Genomic DNA, 21001 nt, shown 5'->3' with positions numbered 1-21001 from the left:
GCAATGACTGTTTTATGAATTTTTATTTACAATTACCGGGAAACATCTGAACATGCTAACCCAACCGATGCTAGGGCATTCAGCGATTTAGCTAGCTTAATGTTAATGGCATGTTCTGTATTTTTGTGAAAAGTGACGTAAAATCTCTCAATTTTATATCATTATTGAACGACATTAGAGCAGATATGTTGACTTTAAATCTACTCAGGTCTTGTATTAGCGTGCTAATGTTAGCTTTGTTGGTTGGTTCAGAAAGCTAGGCGACACATCTGCCTAAAATAATTAATTCTTTATTTACTGATGCGTAAAATTCCACTTAGCGATCACTTAGGCTAAGCTAATTAATCCTAATTGCTAAAATGGTTCCTCTCTGCCGCAGTCAGGGTTTAAAATAGAATACAGGACACTTTTGCCTGATGCAGCTTTACCCAAACTTATTTTTCCAGTAAAAAACAAAAAACAAAAACAGTAAAACAACTCAGAAAGTATCTGCAAAAGAAGTCTCAAAGTCCTCAAGGTTGATGAATTCATGAAATTAAGCTGTAAGCACTGTTGTTTCCAGATCTACAGCAGCTTGAGGTCAAATGAAAATGAACAATTTTGGAGATTCTCCAGTTGTAATTAACTTTCCTGGCCTCAGGTGATATGAGACTTCTTTTTTTTTTTTTTTTTTAGCAAATCATTGCATATTGGTGAAAAATTAAGTAAGTACCACCACCACCACCACCACCGCTGAGGATTAAGAAAAAATGTTAATGAACTGAAAGCCAGACACTTTCTCATGTAGAATATAACCTGTTAAGTCTTATACAGTCTGTTCACACTGCAAGCAAGAAAATCAGCATCAGCATGTTGTTTCCTACAGAGCTGAGCAGCCAGGAAACCCAGCTGATGTCTGAAAGGTCAGCGTGTTTATCAGCTGAACCAGCCGCCATCAGTCGAGAGGCAACCAGACCTGCATCCTGTCTCGTTTTCTTTATGACGTTATTTTATCTAATGAGCTGCAGTTGTGTCTAGAAAGTGCAAATTACAGGAGGAAAATGTTGTTTTCTAAAGCTTTAAATTTAAATGCTACAGAAATAAACATCTTAAATTAAGCCTGAAGAACAGCTGCACCCATTATTAAGTGTCTGGAGGGAAACTAATATGTGTCTGGTCCATTTTTACTGATTTTACTGGTTTTAAAACACACTTTGTTTACTAATTTTTAGGTCTGCACAGTAATTAAAAATATTGAATTATAGAAATAGAAATGTTTGTTATCTAAATTATGTTTGATAAAGTTCTGTAAAACTGCAGAGATTGCCCATCAGACAAATCCTACTCTCCAGATGTGAGAAAACATTTTAATTAGGTACAAGATGATGATTTCCATAGCCCTACTTATTAATTTGATATATAAATTTGGACTGTATGTGCAGCTTTATCATTTATTTAAGACAAAACTTCGACCCATTTCATGAAAAGAAAGCGACCAAATCTTTTGCTTGCAGTGTGCACAAACAGAAACCCTCCACAGGCACCCAAAGGACCCTCATTTGTGCGTCTCCACCATGAGAAGAATCACAGTAGCCGTGCTGATTATCCACCATCAGAGTCGTCGGGAGCGGCCTCGGAGGTCGAAGAGTCTCACCTAAGGCTGGCGGTGGTGGTGGTGGTGCTGGGGGGGCAAACCCGCCCATGAGAGGAGGAGGAGGTGGTGGTGGCGGAGCTGGGGGGGCGAGCCCGGCCATGGACGGAGGTGGTGGCGGAGGAGGGGGCGGGGGAGGTGCTCCGGGGGGAGCGGACATGGGCGTGACTGAAAGGAGTGTTTACGTTAGAAACCACTTAAAGCAGAGCGCGAGTGTGTCCTCGGCCGCCTCCCGCACCTCGCCGCGGTTACATAACATCACATCACTTTACTCGAGAAGCCTTCGGGGCCGGAGGAGTGCTTCGACTTTGTCTCCGCGCACAATTCTTTGTGGTATGAATCGAGTGTTTCCATGGCGACCGGCTTCTGGGGGAGAGCTGTGGTTAGTTCTGAGCTGCTGGTCTGATCCTGGCGCTGCTGCAGGAACCTAAAATATGTCTCGTTCAGCTCAAACCATTTGCAAAATAAAAAAAAAAAAAAGTTGAACACAGTAGCATCTCTGGCTTGTGCATGGTGCGATGCAGTGCGATGCTTGTGCGCACGGCGTTATGTGAGCCTTACTGTTCCACTATAAAGCAGCAGGACTAACGCAGCTTGGCCTATTTACACAGTGGGATAGAGAATCAGCTGTGCTTAGGACACAATGGGCCTCCATAATCCCCGTCTGATAAACATAGGCTTTGTGTAGTGTCGTCTCACTATCTGCAAATAGAACAGTGCATTTACATCTTAAATCTTATTACTGCACACATGTATGGTATATTTAAATTAATATACTTGCTGTTGCTCCACATCACCAGCCTTTCCATCAGCATGTGGGTGAGCAGATAATGGCTGAAATTTCATGTTTAGGTGAACTCATCCTTTAAAAGGCATGTGATGTTTCGTAGTGTTACGCGGGAGTTTACTCTGTCTGCTGTTTAATTCATGTACAAAGGTAAACTCGGGCTCAGAGGCTCTCAGCGCACACTGTATTCTCATCGCTGTCTGTCAATGTTTAAAGAGCGTTATCTCATTTCACACAGGCCAAACAGACCAGACTGCAACTGATAAGAGTTTCCGAAGGGCGAAAAAACAGATTTTTGTGGAATGTAAATAGCAGATATTTGTTCTTTTTCATAGTCAAAAGTGTTCTTATCAGGACAGAAATGTGTTTTAGACAGTGTTTGGAGCATGGGAAACAAAATAAGACAACCATCCACAACAAAAAAAAACTGGTCTGAGGCTCACCTGGTCCAGAGTTGGGGATGGAGGGTGTAGGCACGGCGATGGGAATGCCAATACCGCTGCTGCCGCTGTTCTCCCTGCTGCCGCTACCCCCGCTGCTCCCACTGAGGGAAGAGAAACATGGAAGAGAAGGAGGACATTGTTTTATTGAGGGCAACCTGCTCAGACTGCACAGCAGGTAACTGCAGATATATGGACCCTGCTGCTCCTGTCCTAATTATCTCAGACTGTAAAACTATCAGACTTGAAAGTATTACTCAAGTATCTCACTTTTGTCCATTTCCACTTCCTCTTTCATTCTAATCGTGTCTGTCTGCTGGCTCGTTAGGACCGAGCTGCAGACTGAGTGACACACTGAGGTGAGCAGGTATGACTCACCCAATTTAAGACAGACTGACACAATAAAATGAAATTTTAGGGGTTGAGACTGATAGGAATGATTTTCTATTTCATACAAAGCGGCAAAAAATACCTGACTGACCTAAAACACCTCATCTCATTTACAGTCATGATCTGACGCACTGTGTATTTAGTCTGAGCCTTTGCTCAGTAATCTACAGACTAATCTCTGACATGTCAGTGTAACAGCTTCATGAAAACAGTGTTCACACATGGATCTGAGGTGCCACAGGTGCTGCTAATATATCCAGTCAAATCTCATCAATTAGTCCAATAAAAACAAAAGCAACACATGAATAGTTTTTGCATACTTATTGTCCAAAAACAACACGTTCATGTAGGTAAACTGGTCATATTTGTCGAGCCGTTTCATATATGATGGACCACGTTCTTAATGTGACGCCTGCAAAATATTCAAATTTGAGATATTTCAATTGAATATAGGTCAACAAGTGTTTGCACAATGATTAATATGTTCTGTCAGTAATTACGTTTTACACACTGTCCCAACTTTTTAGGGATCGGGTTGCATCCAAAAATCACATGTGGCCACATCATGTGAATTTTGTCACACAAGTTGTGTTTATACGACGAAGTTTCATTTATTTGCCAAATGTTTCAAATGTGACAAAGTCACTGATTTGCTTTTATTGTAATTTAGTAGTGAAATCATTAATAAAGCAAAAAAATAATCATTCTAAAGTGAATATTTTTAGCCTTTGGATAATTGCTTTGACAAAAACAGTGAAATTATTATCATCATTTGGTCGGAGAACTTGTTTATAATAACTTTATTCTTTGAAATGAACAATCTGTTAATGAAAAAAATTGTCAGGTGAAGCCCTAATTAATACCGACATCATTAAAAATGATTAAAAATTAAAACATTTAAAGGACAGCTTACTGAGTTTATGGAACTGAGAAAATGGATAAACTAATAAAAACTATTTTATCCTTTTCTGTTTTATTTTGATTTTAAGTCTGTTTATTCGTTTGTATTCCTCATGTTTGGGTCCTTCATGTTTTCTTTTCTGCTCTAAAAGCTGCACTTCAGTAGAGTGACACCGTTATTTCACTTGTCAGGCGTTTTATGTAAAGAGGCAGAACAAATTAAGAACTTTGACATCATATCCATCCCTCTGTTTATGTCAATGCTGCCCATCCTCTGGGGATAAGGAAGTGAGAATGCCGGATGTACGCCAGCTCTAGAAAACTGCATAAACGCTCCTTCGCCCTGCGTCTGACCCCGGGGCTTGTAGATCAATGCCCTGACCGAATAAATCCCCCCCCCCCCACACTCCCGCTCTCTCTCTTGGGCTGGCCTTGATCCACGTTTCTGCTCCAGCCTCGCCTTCCTCTTTCATCCTCGCTTTTTTAACTGATCCTCCTCTCCACCTCTCTCTCTCTCTCTCTCCTAACCATCCCTCGACCTCTTCCTCTTCATCTCTTCATCGAATGTAAAGTGATCCCCCATCCGTCTCCCTCACCCCTCACCCCTCTGTCTCCTCTGATTCCTTCCATCCCTCTGAACCCCCCCCCCCACCCGCATCGCTTTATCCCCGTTCCCATCAACCCCCTCTCTCCGATCCATGTCAGTCAAAGCCCTGGGGCTCTCCAGGCACAACCAGCAGGGGTAACCCTCTGAAGGATGCTGGTGGCAGTGGGAGCAAAGTGTCTTTGGGGATAAAGGCTAAAAACAATATCAGAGTCATCCCTCTTTTGAAGTGAACACCGTTCTACATTCACTCTCCCCCTCCTCCATCTGCATGTTCTGGATTTATCCAATCTAATCCCTGTATAACTTACCCATTCCTTCGCGAACCCATTTATCTCCTCCCCAGCTTTTAGCTTACCCTATCCTTCCCCCCGTCTTTTGTTTCAGAACAGTCACTCTGAAATAAAAAAGCACTCAGCTCCGTCTCTCCTGCTCCACTTTCCTCCCTCATTCAGCCACTGCGAGTTGTTTAGAAATCAGCTAAGCCAAAAAAAAAAAAAAAAGTTCCAGCTCACTTGCTCACAGCTGACAACAATCCCTGGAGCAAATGAAGAAAAAGACACTGTTCTCACTGAAAAGGAACAAAAAGTCAAAACAATATGTAGAAAGCGTGTACTTAGGCAGCGTGACATGATGTGACTCGACTTCAGCGAGAAATAGACTTACAAAGTCGCCCAGAGCATGATCTGAGATGAGAAACTGAAAAGCTGAAAGCTCCTCTCTTACAAAAGACTGAAACTTGTTATCTAGGTTTCAGATGTGCATAAATAACCTGAAGCAGAGGATGAAGAAGAGGGGCTGCTGTAATCTAGCATGACGATCTAATGCTACGTGATTTCAGGGCTCTACTGAGAGAATTGGTGTATAAAAAAGGTAAATTACGGTAAATTAAAATGTTTTTGCACAATATTTTCAGGCTTAATACTCATGCAGGTGTTACAGCACTTGGTTTACAATACAAGTGATGACAACATGATTTAAAAATAGCGTTAAATATTCAGACAATGCAAAATCAGCCAATTATAAATACAACCCTCTATGTGCAACTAAAATATTAAACCTCTGCAGTTCTGCTTCTCCACTACATGTTTGAACAACCTCATTTGACTCGTACTGTATCACAAGCTGGGAAAACAACACTTGCTCCTCTACACGAAACCCTCGAGGCACGGGATGAAAAGCCATCAAGTTACTACCGCGGTAACATTGTTCAGAGGTATAACTTCCTAACCGTTGAGCATTTTGTGTGTCTCGCTGATGCTTGTTTATTGTACAAAGTGATCAACCGTCTCGCTCCTTCCTTCGTTAAAGGATTTAATAACACAGTGCTCAGATAATGTGAGGACAACGGGGACGACCAACGATGACGACAACTGCGTAATACAAAACAGATCTTCTGAGTTTGTCAAATCAGCCGTCTGTGTTAGAGCGACCGATTTTTGGAACTCAGTGAGCGGTTATGTAAGAGAGTGCTGCAGCTTCGCTGATTTAAAATCTGAGATAAAATCACGGCTGAAAATCGACCCAATCACGTCCCAATCACACCCAAACACAAACTTAATCTCAAGAGACCTGATTGGAATCGTTGCAGTGTTCCTGTTCCTGGTGAATAGTGAGTATCTGCTGTCTCGTAACTGTTTTTTTTCCACTATAGTTTTTATTTCCTTGACAGTGATCTTGTCTCCGTCTCCTGCCCCGAGACAATGTGATTATAAACGCATTACATTATGTAATCTGCTACAGCTACCGAGCAAACACACAAACCAGCAAAAACACAAGTTTCTAAGTCAAAAACTGAAACCAGTCCCATACGCACAGGTTCCATTACACTGGAACTGGAAATAACTGCACAATTATAATAATTTCAGAAGTGTTTGCAGTAAAATGTCTCATTTTTCACATTGTTAAATGTATAATTGGTATGGTATTGTGTGCAGGAGCTGCCGTGTTGAATGGCTGAGTTCACCCCTACTCTGCTTTGGGAGAGCCCAGTGTTGGAGCTACCAGTCTAGTAACATTTTTTATTTAATTTCACTAGAGCTGGAAAATTAATCTGAATGTAGTCGTAATTGCAATATGGCCAAGTGCACTAATGAAATCACAGCAGCTTTTTGGATAGCGGTTAAATTTGGAACAACAAAATATAACAGATGAAGCTTTGTGGTGCTACAAATCATATCATCCAGACGTAAGGCAACATGATTGTTTTTGTTAAGAGCTGAGCAAAAATCACACGATTTATATATATTTATTTCGCAGCGAACAAATTCCAATTCCCTCTAAAACTGTGTCTCGCAGTACAGTTGTAATATCCGTCAGAATAATCACTACACGGTTTTTATATTCATGCATATCATTCAGCCCTGAACTCAATTTTGTGCGTTGTGCCTTTTTTAGAGAGATGGTGGCACATACATGAGGTCCGACATGCGACAAAGATTCTCTGCTGGACGCAAACTGTGAGACGCTGTCGTTCACGGTCAGTGCCTTGGCTCCCTGTGGCCTCGAGGGACACCCTAATTACTTTTAATTTGGTCAAACATGAACAAAGAATGAGGGAGTGGAAGAGAGGCGAGTAGCCGCGGAAGAAGAGCTGACACAGTTTTGAAGAAGTGGGAAAGGAAAGTCGAATATGTTAACATGGCAGGAAGATGAAGTTAAACTGAGTTATTATCTACGTCCTCTTTTTTTAAAAAAAATAATTCATTGCATTGTGATGTATGCCTCATCCGCAGGGTCATACACCATCTTAAAATTGATCCTGCCTGGATTTATAGAGGCTATATTAAGCATGTTTTCTTAAAACAATGATACCTGCGTGACTTAACTGTGTTATCCTTCCCACAGAAAGATATTGAATAAAGGGGGGAAATACGTGCAGCAGATGCTCATATTGAATTTAGACCTCAGCAGAGGACGGCAGAGACTGATGAGCTGAACAAGAGCAGCTGACTTCGAGCCTGTGTAATCAAATAGTGATGCCGCAGCAATATTAGCTGAAGCAGGCCGGGTGCAGCCCGACTCCGGGGACAGCGTCAGTTTGAGAACGGGACAGCAGGGCGTCTTTAAACCACAGATCTCGTAACAGACGGGAGATCTGCTGCTGTTGCTCCGCAGCCTTTAAGCCCATGAAGCCAGTTATTAGAGGAAGAGCCGGAGTTTGTATTTAATTCATAAAGACGAGGAAGAACGGAGGAATATCTGTGTGAATGAGCGAGAAAGAGAAGTTGGGGCAACGGGGAGGGAAAATTAAAAGTAATGCAATATTTATGAGCATCGCAGTCAGCATAACAAGCTTTTTAGCTAATGAGGCCACTTCGCTCACTCGTAACTCAAATTTGATGAAAGCGTCTCTCGCCTCCTCCGTGTGGAGGTTTCTGGGTAACAGTCTTTGAGGGTTTCCATGCTGCAGTTGACTTTTTTTTTTTTTTAAAACAGCACTTTATAACTGAGGCTTTTACAGATATTAATATGGGAGTGATTCGGGCTGTGGTAAGAAACCCTCCGAGCCTTGTCAGACAAACGCTGGATTTAGTGCAGCCAAGAGGAGGAGGAGGAGGAGGAGGAGGAGGAGGAGGAGGAGGAGGAGGAGGAGGAGGTGTGAAAGTGCTCCGAGCTGCTGAACTAAGTGAAGAGATTAGAACTACCTGGCAACGGTGCTTTTTAGAGAGACGCTTTTCTCACATTACTGAAACACTGAGAGCACATTTACTATTCGGTTAGAGGTGTAGATGGACCACTAATTCCACTCATACCTGTCCAGTGGGGGGAGAAAAGTACCTGCCTTTATTAAAAGCTCTGCAGTAGTGATGCACCGATTGATCAGCCAGAGTCTTCATTTGCAGGTTTCAGAGACTTATCCGTGAGGCTTTGTTGTGAAAGTTTATATCACAAACTTTGATCATAACTGCCTGGTTGTTTGATATTATGATGCCAACATGGACTCCTTATCATCTGCTCACTTTTGCATGAGTTGGTACAATTTTGCGTCAAGCTGTTTACCTTACAAAACCTAGAGTAGCTTCTTAAACTTGCTCATGAGCTGCTGTTAGCTACCATATAGTTCTCTGGGGTGTACTGTACTGCAAGTTTATTCCTCAACATTGCTGTTCTAATACCACTTCATCCGTTTCGGGAGAGGGATTTATCCTCTGTTGCTCTCTGCAGTTTTTTTTTTTTTTAAATCTATTAGCTTTTTGGGAGAGTTTTAGGCTGTATAAATAAACCCGGCTTGACTTAAACTTGTGTGAGTGCAGAATGCATGTTTCCACATATTCCACCTCAAGTAACAGTCCAAAATGCAAAGACAGTGGGTTCATAATGATACAACGCAAAGAAAAGCAGTCCATTTTCACCTTTAAGAAGCTGAATTGACAAAAAAAAAAAAAAAAAAATGCTGCTACAGCTGCGTCAGTGCAGGACTGTCTCCAAAGACACCTCACTAAAATACTCTGGTATACTGCAAAATACAAAGGGTTTTATCTGGAGGGTATAGGCTTAATTGGCTCAGTGTAAACTCGTTTGGCAGCAGCTCCAACAGAAAACCCTCTAATTTTTATGTTAGAGTTCCATAATAAAGCTTTCAAAGATGAATCAATTAGTGGAATTAGCAGATGAAGAATCTGTTTCTCAGGACATGTGAAGAATAAGGCCGACGAGACTGTGTGCCGGCTCTTTTTTTTCCCATCTACCTGTGTGTGCGTTGCCTCTGGTTGAGCGACGCCGTGCGTCCGGGGCTGTGCTGGCCGTGCTGGCTGCCAAGCCGGGCAGGGCTGGTCATGTAGTCGTTCGGCACCGTCGGAGGCTTCACCGGCTCCAGGGTCTTGAAGGGCGTGTTGCGTCTGCAGCGACCAGAGGTGGAAAAGGAATAACGATGACTCAGTGATGAGAATGATCATGATCCTGTGAAACTCCTACTATCAAAACTGTGAAACAGTGTTCGCTAAAGCGTTGTAAATCCTATCAGTTTACCCAGCTGGATGCTGTGTGCTACGGGCCGGCAGTTTACTCTCAGAATTAATATCTGATTAGTGTCACCGACTGCCAACGACAGGGTTCATCCGTGTGTGAGACCTGTCCTACGCAGATCCCTGAAAGTTTCCAGACTTTCTCTTTTTCTCTGGCTGCACTTACATCAGTTTTGTTTTTCTAAGTGTGTATAATGATCCCAAACCCACAAAACACAGCAAACACGACCACACTTGGGTTGAAAACATAATGTCCTGGGGCGTGTTGTTAGCTCAGCAGGAAGTGTTTGTTCTCTGTGTTATTTCTTCTTACTCGTCACCTCACATGTATTTATTAAAAACGCTAAATAAATAATCCAATAAATGAATAAATAAACGGGATTTGTGCTTGAACCGCCCCCATAAGAGCTCTCCTTCTTTTTTATTTTTATTTCTTTGATAATTAGAGGATTAGTCTTCCTTTCACGGTGACTGAAATGGAAATCTTACCCGAGCGTGCCACGCCCTGACATGGGAGGGCTCGGCGGCTTCTGCGTCGGCGGATTGGTCCTCGATAGTGTTCCTCCTCTGATCGCCTGATTGTTTCCATGTTGCTGTGGTCACGATGAAAAAAAAAAAAAAGGCCACTTATTTAACAAACAAATTACTTCAGGCGGTGTGGGTGATGATTACTACTTGTGTCAAACAAAAATCAAATGTTATAGGCTGCCCAGATGACAACGCTTCCACAGCACAGACGTATACACTTCAGTTGGGAACATTTGAGGGGTTATGTAATGATGTAATGCCAATGAAGCTTGTGTTTAAGTCAAGTCACAGACTGTTTGCAGATGATTGCAGGTTAGAAAAGCTCCAGGTTGTTTCAACAGGGCCTCTTGCAAAACATTTACATACTGTAACTACTGAAAAAAGTCAAAAACTTTATATGCAGCATATGCTTTTATTCTGGGAAGCCTATAAAGATTTTAAAATAAACTACAGAACATTTATGGACAACTACACAACATGTAAAGTGAATAATGACGTACACAGTTGGTAAAATGACAAGGAGGATGTTACAGAGCCTCAGAGGACTACAGTACAAGTCGGTTAATGGGAATAACATGGGAAAGGACAACAAAAACCACATGTAAAGGGGTTTGCTGTAAAAGGGTGTTGGACGAATCTATCAATTATTCATTACAGGATAAGGGGTCATGTGACAAACGAGACTTACCTTGGCTTTTAGCCACTTACGTGGGCGAAGGGGGGAAAAAAGAACACAGAGGAGAGAGACAGAAAGAGGGCATGTCAAAATGTCCATGTGTGAACGGATCAGTAGAAGTTAAAGTAAAGGCGAGGAGGAGAAAAACGACTCCTTGTTGTATTTACACTGAGTAAACATTTAGTAAGACCTGGGCAGGTCTGCAGATAGAGGAGGAAAACACTGTGGCTGACTCTGACTGTTGCTCTCTTTACTTAGACCTACAGTGCCACACCCAGTGGCACAGTCAGACTGGAAGGAAACTGCAGGGATCTGATGGCAGAGCTATTGTGCAAAAGTGAAACAAGTCTTATCTTAACGTGGCGTCTGAGACTGATAGATTCACCTTTGTGGGTCAAGAGACAGCCTCATGAATATGAATTTCAAGTCTACTGTGATCTTTCTATTCATTTATCTCGGTGTGGACACATAATCATAGCATTACTGACAGCGATAAAGAAGACCTTTGTACTTGTGTGTCAAAGAGAATACAGAGCCAGCATAGCAGGGTTTGACAACTGCAGAGTCAAGTGGCTCATCTATAATGCAGCTTCCCCGGTGGCCTTTGCAGAAAGCATTGTAGCATCAAGAGAGAAAAAGAGAAAGTGAAACCAAAAGCACATCCATGGCATAGGTCAGCATGACATGATCTCTGCCTCTTTCTGAAAAGCAGAAAACACCTTCAGAGCATCTGTGAATGGTAAATTTCACTCTCCCGGGGTTATCACAGCGAGACCAGAGTCAATTCACAATCTAGGTCACGGTAGAAATGCTAAGACCGGCTACTGCCCGTCCCTTATCTCCCTGGCAAATACTGTATCTCTGTTTTGCTGCACAAACCAGACCGTCAGCGTGGAAATGCTTTAGTAACATCCGTCCAAGTTGAATTACGGACAGACAGGTTCAGATTGAGGTCATTATCAAGTCCAAAAAGGCTTAGCATGTCGAGCTGGAAAATCTAGAGCAATGCGGTCTGTCAGAGTTGGGGCGAGTCTGTCGGGTCGATGTTCAGCATAAAAGGACGGAGATGCTTCCTGAGGTTGGGGTCGTCATCGAGGATACACCCCAACAAGAGCCTAAACAAGATGACAAATTCGTTGTGACCAAGCGGAAACCCAATGTGACTTCACCCACTGATTTGTGGGTTACGGTTTTGTAACAGAGTTGCCATCTTGTTTTGTTTTTTTGGACCCAAAAGTGACCATATCTGGATAGGAGGGCAGAACGGGGAGGGATATCCTGATTGGACACAGCATAGTAGCAACTTTTTAATCACAAGCTGGCTGTGCCATAAAGCATCCTGTTTTATCACCTGTTTTACTCTAAATTGGACCATAATTTACAGAATGAACGTCATGCTGTGTTGAAGAAGATCTGTAACTAGCAATTGAGACCATAAATTCATTAGGAAACTATTTACTGAGGTAAAAAATCAAGTGGGATTGTCTCACTTGTTTGTGGACTAATAGCTAAACTTGAAATTTCTCCATTTATACCTTTAAAACATGATGATGCTTTGAGAACAGCTCTTTTGGCACAACCTCCTTTCAGATTTTATTGTCTACATTCATCGGATCACAAACCATCTCCTGAGCAAAGTAAGAACGTCACTTCCATCGGCTGTTATGTCGAAAATTAATTGTGCCGTGTGAAATCTGACTGCAGTTGAAATAACCTCTGACCACTGATTTGTTTGCTTGCACGGTAAACAGATGCAACAGTTGCTCTTCGGCTGAGCAGTGTTATTTGTGGTATTAAACTACACCTTCTGTGTCTTCCAGTGACCACAGGTGACACCAAATCCACCAGAACTGTAATCTTAAGGCTAAGTAAATGTTGACTTTATAACTGCATACAAGGAAATACAATAACAACCAAGCCTGTGTCTATTTCAACAAGAATAATATCAAAATTCACCAAAAAAAAACCCAAAAAACCCCCATCCCTTTCCTTTTCAGCTAATCTTGTAAACTCATAACTGTCACAACACAGAACTATCAAAGGATTGCAATCTAACTTCAAACACCTGACATCAGCGTCCCTGGATTTTCCAAAAGCCCCGCTGACTAGATTAAACATCAGCTGACTGGAAGGATAAATCTCATCTTTCATATTAAAGCTAAAAAGCGTCATGTCACTGTCAGTACGCCGGAAGACACAGGAACATCCCGATCTTGTGACATTTTGGTTATTAATATGATGCCGCCATGATCGGAGAAGAATCTGATTATCTGCTGGATGAATTTCACCTTCTCTTTGCTCTTGCTTCTCTTTCTTCTTTTATCGCTCCTCTGGATCTGAGAACAGCCTCTAACCAATAATGTATGAGAGCGCTACATGATGTTTCTCTTCTGTATTACAGCGCGTGCTTTGGTGTTTAATTATACAAACACTGTGTGAGGCCGTAAAAACCAATTCAACATTTAGGCCGGTGCAAACGAGAGCACAGGCAACGAGTTTCACAGCTAACCGGAGGCAATAGACATGATTTAAACTCCCATTAAAGTATTGATTCTGGTCAGTAAGTAAACCATGGCTATAGATATTCCATACAAGCCTGGCAGCCCCCCCATCACAGGACACTATATGAATTAGTATGGAGTACCGATGTTGGGTATTTATTGGCTCTTTGGGCTGTGACATGCATAGATAAGAGGAGGTGAGTGATGTAGGGCTGCTGCAGGGGTGTGTGTGGGCATGTGTGTTCCCCATCACATTCACTAACTAAATGCAGCCTTTATAAAAAGACATTTAAAGCAGAAAATCCACTGAGATTAGGCCCAGAGTAATACGTAATGTTCCGAAAATAGACACATCAAACAGACACTCCTGCAGCAGCCACGAAGCGCGATGGTTTCAGTAATTTGACACTACTGTGAGATGAGTAAGTGGTATCCTGATATGGAGCAGCTCTTCCAACACTGTCGAGTCAGAACTGTGGAAGCTCACTCTGATTTCGATTGATTTTTGCCCTGTACTTTAAATTTCAAATGATTAACATTATGAGGCCTGTCATAATAAAATGTTTACTTTGACCCATTTCTTTGGACTTGCGTTTTTGCTTAATTTGTTTTGTTTGTCTGTTTTTAATGTTGGTTGCTTTTTGTCTCTTTTGTTTCTTGCTGTCTTCATTTTTTTGTGAAGAACTGTTCAACAAGTATTGCTGACGTTTTCCAACTTCTTGCTCTGGATCGTGGTAAACACTGGTGTGACAAGCTTAACAACTCTGAACTCAGACTTTTATGGTAAATAGAAAGTGGAACAACTCTGGAGATGGAGCTAGGAGTTAATTAGCTTAGCTTAGCACTAAGACTGGAGGCAGGGCGATGCAGCTAGTCAGGCTCTACTCCACAGTTCATAAATCTGCCTTCTAGCACCTGTAACGCTCACTAAATTATACTTTTCCTCTCCTCTTAAAGTCACTATGCTCACTTGCCGATCCCCAATAAGACAGATACAACATGTTATTAAATTAGCCAGGCTAGCCATATCCCACTGTTTCCAGTCTTTATGCTAGGCTAAGCTAACAGCCTCCTGTATCAAGCTCCTTATTTAGCATACGGACACAAGAATGGCAGTATTTTTCTCATCTCACTCTTGAAAAAAGTGAGTCAGCGAACATCCAAAAAAATCTATTGCTTTAATGATAAGAGAAAGTCATTGTATGTAACAAAACAACACCTTTATACGTGTTAACGTTCATAATACGCAGTGAAGAACTGCTCCCTGTCGTGGGAAACACGCCCAAATAAAAGCGCTTCACTCCCTATTAACCATCACACCATCCTACCATGACAGAGGGCTCCAATGTAATTCCCTACACAGTAAATCGAGAGTGACAATACGGGACGGTAATGGCGGGCCTCTAATCCAATCTGTCTGAAAGCTGCAATTGATTGGCTGATTGATGGGGCGGCGAGCGCTCACAGGGGAGGATGGAGATCGCAAAAATGCCTGCGGCCGTCAGGAAATGATGTCATTACCACCACTATCAGCACGACCCAGTGACCCCTAAAGCAAGCCCTAATGGGGAAGAGTGACTATGTCACACTCATATCCTCCGCAGAGTTTATCACATCAAAATCAGCTTCTTCCCGGCCTTTCAGATTGCTCTGACGTGGAAATAAACTACAAATCTAATTGTAAAAGCATCATTCCTCTGCAAAGGTTTAGAGAAACTGGAGGACGTGTTTACGAGGGTGGTCTGGGCCTTAAGTGGCTTTAAAAACGTCTCACAAAATGTGCACTCCTCTTGCCATTTTCCCAACGCTTCCAATAATAGAGCTGTTTTCTGAAAGATACATGATGTAATCACTTATTCTTTTTTTTTTTTTTTTAGTTCATCTCCACCTCCAACCCGTTTCCCACCAACCCACACTGGAACATATTCCTGTAGGGTCAGAAGAAGGGGTGCCTTTCTGAAGATGAAAGAGAAAGCGCCAGAGATGGAGAGTGAGCGAGAAAACGAGTCAAAGTGGGAGAGTGAAGAGAAGGAGGGAGATAGGAATACCTCTGGCAAGAACGAGAGGAGGGGGAAGGGAAGAAAATTAGATACAGTAGAGGAAGAAAGTGGAAGTATAGAAGCAGAGATAAACTGATCTAAGGCAGAGAAAAAGACCCAAAAAATCCAGAAGCAAAAGTGTTCTCACCTTTACACCATGGCCGACGTCGTCCAGTACATTGTAGTCAATTGGCTTCCTGATGTACCTGACCGGCCGCTCCATGTTAGCCGGCGCTATGATCTTATGGGTCCTCGCAGTGTTCTTGTTGGTGGTCAGGATCCCGATCTCCCGCCTGGCCACCTTCTCTTTATGGATGTCCACCGTCTGGAAATGACACAGTGAGGACAGATGAGGGGATGTGATCGATGCCAAAGTGGAAACACGGAGACGCACACACAGGACAACAGGGACCTCTGGGATCGGATGAACTCGTCATACAGCAGCTTAAGAAGGTTTAATTAAATCATGAGGCTGTGCTTTTCATCAGCGAGGTCGTAATCATTTTACAACAGCCGATGCTCACTATTACAATCGATTACGGTGGAGATAAGGTGCCGAACAGAATGACAGAGACACATCTATTGGAATCTTTTCATAAAATCCAAAGTTAGTTGCAAAACGCTCGGGCCGAGTCCTGGTGCATTATTTATGCTCTTGGAGACCCGGAGTGTTTTCCTACTGAAATTGCACCGATGTTCGATTAATTCCCCAGTCCCCTTCATAAAACTAATTACTTTAAAGATGCATTAGGAAAGCTTGCAAGCTGCTGGCTCCAAAATGACAAGAATAACTTACTGGAAAACTCGGAACTCAGAAATCATGCTACCCTTGTTTGAACTCTACACGGTGAAGAGTTTCACTTTTCTTGCGGTTTTCTTGATACCGATGTTGGTATTTGGGATTTTTGGGTAATAACATATTTCTTAGCAGTATATTTTGTGTGAACTTCAACAAAATCTCGATACAGAGCCTTTAAATGTGTTGTTTCTCAATAGCAAACATGTTTACAGTGAAAAATAAGATAAGACATATGTGCATTAATTCATCCTACACACACCTCATATACACATACTCATATACTCGTATATACATCTTATCCCCACCCTCCTACCCTCTGCTAACATAACACACACCCACACACTGACACTTTACATCTCGGTTCGGGTGTGTGAATGTATTAATGTTTCATGTTATCCTGACATCCTAGGATAGAATAAACAGCCTTATACAATGTATAATTAAGTAGCCGTATATGTTCATTGGTAAGAGACTACAAATAAAACTCAGTGTTATGATATCAAATAAATCCAATGGCACACATGAGTGTATATACCTTCACCGGGGCCAAACACACAGACATCCATGCCCGAGGTAATTAATATATGTGTCTTTTCTTTTTTTAAAAAAACTTTCAGTGGCATTTATGTAATGCATTTGTGATAAACTACCCAAATATATTGGTTTAGCTCTACAACTAACGATTACTCTCTATATGGACTCATCTGATGATTACCTTCCTGATGAATTGTTTGTCTATTAAATGGCAAAACTTGCTAAATAAAGGGCAAGATGAAGTCTTCGAATCTCTTGTTTGATCGAACCAGGCGACCTGATGTAAAGCAGAAGGAAACGGCAAAGTCGGAGCCAAAGCATGATGTAATTTTGCATGACGATTTATTTCTCTGCCAGCTGACTGCCATCACTGAAGCAACACGGTAGTGTTTGTACATGACTATCATGTCCAAACACTCCTGTGAAATCGTCCACAGATCTCATGAATATCACTGACCGCTGTATTTCCATTCCCTGCTCGGCCTGCACACTCCCACCGAGCGGAGACGAGTTCAGGAGCAGCAGCTGCCCTTCCTCTGAGAGATGAAAGGGTGCAATGTCTGCAGAGGGCAGACCAGTAAAACGATGGTCTCTCACAGGGGGGGAAGGAGTCAGCGACCAGCGCCAACAGAGGATTCCTTTCATGCCACGGGGATCTGGAGCTGGACCGAGCTCTGTCTCTTTATGGTGCACTGTTCCACTGTATGGACGACTTCGCCTTCAAGTATCACTTGTCCCCGAGTGGAGGGAATCAACAGCACTGTTCGACTTGTAAATCTAGTGCTGTACAGTGTGGTCAGTGCTGGGATCTCTAAATAAAATGAGGTTTACTTGGGAGCTGAGAAGTTTTAGTATCTCTGAAAAAAAAGAAGCTGATTTCATGTCTTACATGAGGGTAGAAGACAGTGGATTGTTCCAAATGACAGAAAAATGGAGGAATCAATATTTCATAACAGGCAAAGTTGCTCATACATAATTGCTCCCACGGAGACTTCCCATACAGAGGGGAAACATCCGTTCTGTTCCAATACCCTGGTGCGTCTGTTTGAATTAAGAGGAATGACAGTGCATCGACTACAGTCATCGTTTTTAACCTGAACCAGGCTTCCAGAACACGAGAGGCTCTTAATATGGAAAAAATAAAACTGCCGTGACAAAGTCTTCCCAATGAGGCGAACACACCAATGCATAATTATTCCATTTTAGCACCACTTCAAACTCCACTGTGAAAGTCCTCCTCCATGATTGGATTTGAGCTCATAACTTGAAACACAGCTCAGAGATAATGCCCAAATTTTGAACTGTCACAAATCATGATCGTTTGAAGACAACTGAGCCGAAATCTAATCAGTCTATTCGGCTTCATTTTGCAGGGGAGTGGCGGGGTCAACGGATTGGCTGTGACTGAAATACTGTAGGTATTAAATAGAAGGGAGAAGGGATTTTAGGTCTGGTTTTCTCTCACCTAAATTCACCTCACTGTGACCTGGACATGCTAACCTCGGCTAGAAATTGGCATGTTGGTATGAATGTTAATCAACACCATCCCTAGAGGAAGGCGCTCAGTCTCAAATCTGTCTTGCATGGATCGTCACTTTTCCTTCACCATTCTCATCCATTCTCCTGCCAGCTGTTCTGTAGTAATGGTTAGTCTCTGTGGCAGGGAAAGGAATCCTCATACCGATGTTTAAAACCTCTCACCAACTCGCATAACCTCCCCTAAAAAAGTTGTGCCAACTTCTTCCTCTTGTCCAGTGGTTGGTCTCCCCTGAACTATTGGCTACAGTGCTCCCCATGACTATTGGAGGTACTGCTCCGTTGGTCCGTATCCGTAAGCTTTCACAAAAATGGATCTAACGTTGAGCATAAATGAGCCTTAACACCATCCAATACATCCTTGGATTTTTACGACATATTAATTATTTACCCATCCATATGCTTTCTGTTTTTAGTGGTAGCATTAAGGGACTACAAACTATATCAAATTGAATTAATCTTGCAGCGATCTTGTAAAGTTATGGAACATTTTTATTTATAAGACGGTATGAGGAAGAAGCGGTTCTCAGCCACACTCAAAAATAGTGAAGTTCCAGTACAGACCACTGCAAGAAAGAGATCTCATGTTGAAATATCTTCGCTAAATTGGGAATGCATCTGGTCCAGGCCGAACATATTTCCCTTATCAGAGGGCAGCGGGCGGACAAACATCATCGCAGCTGGCAAAGGAGGGAAGTGAGAAGGCGAAGTACTTTGAGTTCATCTCCTTCCTGTGTGCCGCGAAAATAGCCCCGCTGTACTGTAAGGGTGCGAGCTGATGTTATAGAAGTGTTGACAGAAGGGAAAATTCAAAAACCACAACTTTGACGCAGCGAGTGGCACCTACGCCCTGTCGAGAGGGCTTTCTCTAATCCACTGACCGGTGCCCAAAGAACATTAAAACGGATCTGACAAAAATGCAGAGGTCTAAGCAGAAAAGCACATTCTGGATGACCCCTCTCGACGGAACCCAGTGGGGAGTTACAATCTGAGCAACAGCCACTTAAAAGCCTGTCTCTTCCTTTGACTGGTCCTGTGACATTTTGACTGGCACTGAAGGCGTTCACTTGATCCCAATGGTCCATATGTTTAAAGTGGAGGGGGACTGAACTCAGGATACATCTTCCCAAACTGGAAGGTGGATGATTCACATGTGTTTTCAACCACTGTCCCCCATATGTTTAAAGGCCTGCGGGTGTTTTCCCAGCACACTGAGCAGTTTTTGGCTCTCGTGTTTGGCTAATCCATCAGTTACAGGCTTTCAGGATTTAAGTGCCCCCCGACTTCTCGCTGCTGAACTGCTCTTTCACTCATTGCCTCCATTATCTTCTCTTCCTTCTACCCAATTCTTCTCCTGCAACCTTTTGGTTTTGTCTGTTCACTTATTCCACACAGTAAAGAGTCACCCACCTATCTGACTAGTCTGAGGATCTAGGTCATACAATGGAACTGCTGCCAACTACATCATCGTCATCAACACGTTCTGGCCAGACAGAAGAAAAAGAAAATGCAGTTGAGATCACTTTGGGCTGAAGAAGTTTCCCATTTTGGGATTCAAGTGAGTCAGCGCAGTGGTTGCCACGATGAGAGATCCTTGCTGTGTTGTTAGTAGCAACAAGTGCCTAAATATTTGCAATGTGTTATTTATTTCATTTTAATCCAGATTGTTGCCGTTTTGGTTACAGCTGCACTTGGCCAGCTTGGAGCTCCAAATAGGACACAGGGTCCGCTGTTTTTAAACGTTTGAACTTCAACACCCAGGAATCCAATGACGTGATGCTGCGTCACTCGATGAAACATTGACTTGTTTACCCAACTGGGCAGTTTGGGCTCGCTTTTTGGATGCCAACCAGATGATGTCAAAAGACCCAGCACGGTAAATACATGTTTCTCTGAACAGAGTCACTGCTGATTGTGAAAGTATCCCAGCAATTACACAATAAAAAAAAACAGGTGAGGTAAATATAGGGAACCACCAAACAGCACAAGATGTGCTTCCCAATAGGGGGAGCTAGAATGGCAATATTAAAATGGGAAAAATGTCCTTATCTTTCTTATTTGCCGGATTAGCCAAATACTTTAAGACATTAATGCTTGTTAAGTTATTTTTCCAGAAAATGTACTTTCTCACAATATACTGTAAATTTATAGTGTGATATGAATTATGTAAATTATTGCTTAGGGATGCACGTTATTGGATTTTTGCAGATACCTGATATGCCAATATTTTCAAATTTATTTTGTGTAACTGCTGACACAAGTATATGCACATATTTTTTTGGCCTACTTGCAGAAATCATCAAGTCTCTTGTGGCAGAATTAACGCATTAGCAATAAAGCAATAACTTTTGGTCCTGTCATGTTGGCAGAAATTTTAATTTGGGAAAAATGCCGATATTTCATTTTAAAGTTTTTGTTGGCTGATACCAGTGACACAGCAATTTTACTATGCTTCCCTGTCATTAATAGTGGATTCAATCCAAAGTGCACTCCTATACTTCCATGTAATGTTTACCTGGGTGGAGTTCCACAGTTTGGTAGTATTTGTGTAAAGGTAAAGGATATCTAAAAGGAAGTCTTCATAAGATGCTGTGTGTAACCGGCTTCTAACACTGCAGGCGTGTCAATAAATAATGACTCTTCCAGCATTGTGTATTGTTCTCTGTGTTA

General features: G+C 42.2%; 1 protein-coding gene across 6 annotated transcripts in view; it reads right to left on the bottom strand.

The window, feature by feature from the left end:
* The window catches only part of abi1a (abl-interactor 1a), a 53469-nt gene that overhangs the window by 8374 nt on the left and 24094 nt on the right, over positions 1 to 21001 (bottom strand). For 3 of the 6 annotated variants that reach the window (XM_037079203.1, XM_037079204.1, XM_037079206.1), the window contains exons 3-7: positions 15611 to 15787; positions 10208 to 10311; positions 9443 to 9592; positions 2861 to 2961; positions 1634 to 1798 (exon numbers count right to left, since the gene is read on the bottom strand). In XM_037079203.1, coding sequence (XP_036935098.1) covers positions 1634 to 1798; positions 2861 to 2961; positions 9443 to 9592; positions 10208 to 10311; positions 15611 to 15787 — 697 coding nt within the window. The remainder of the gene's footprint in view (positions 1 to 1633; positions 1799 to 2860; positions 2962 to 9442; positions 9593 to 10207; positions 10312 to 15610; positions 15788 to 21001) is intronic. The other 3 variants (XM_037079205.1, XM_037079207.1, XM_037079209.1) reach the window with 1 other exon arrangement.

Source organism: Acanthopagrus latus, chromosome 19 (genome assembly GCF_904848185.1).
Source record: "Acanthopagrus latus isolate v.2019 chromosome 19, fAcaLat1.1, whole genome shotgun sequence".
Classification (NCBI taxonomy): Eukaryota; Metazoa; Chordata; class Actinopteri; order Spariformes; family Sparidae; genus Acanthopagrus; species Acanthopagrus latus.
Note: the sequence above shows the minus strand (reverse complement) of the source record. Positions and strands in the feature narration are given on the sequence as shown.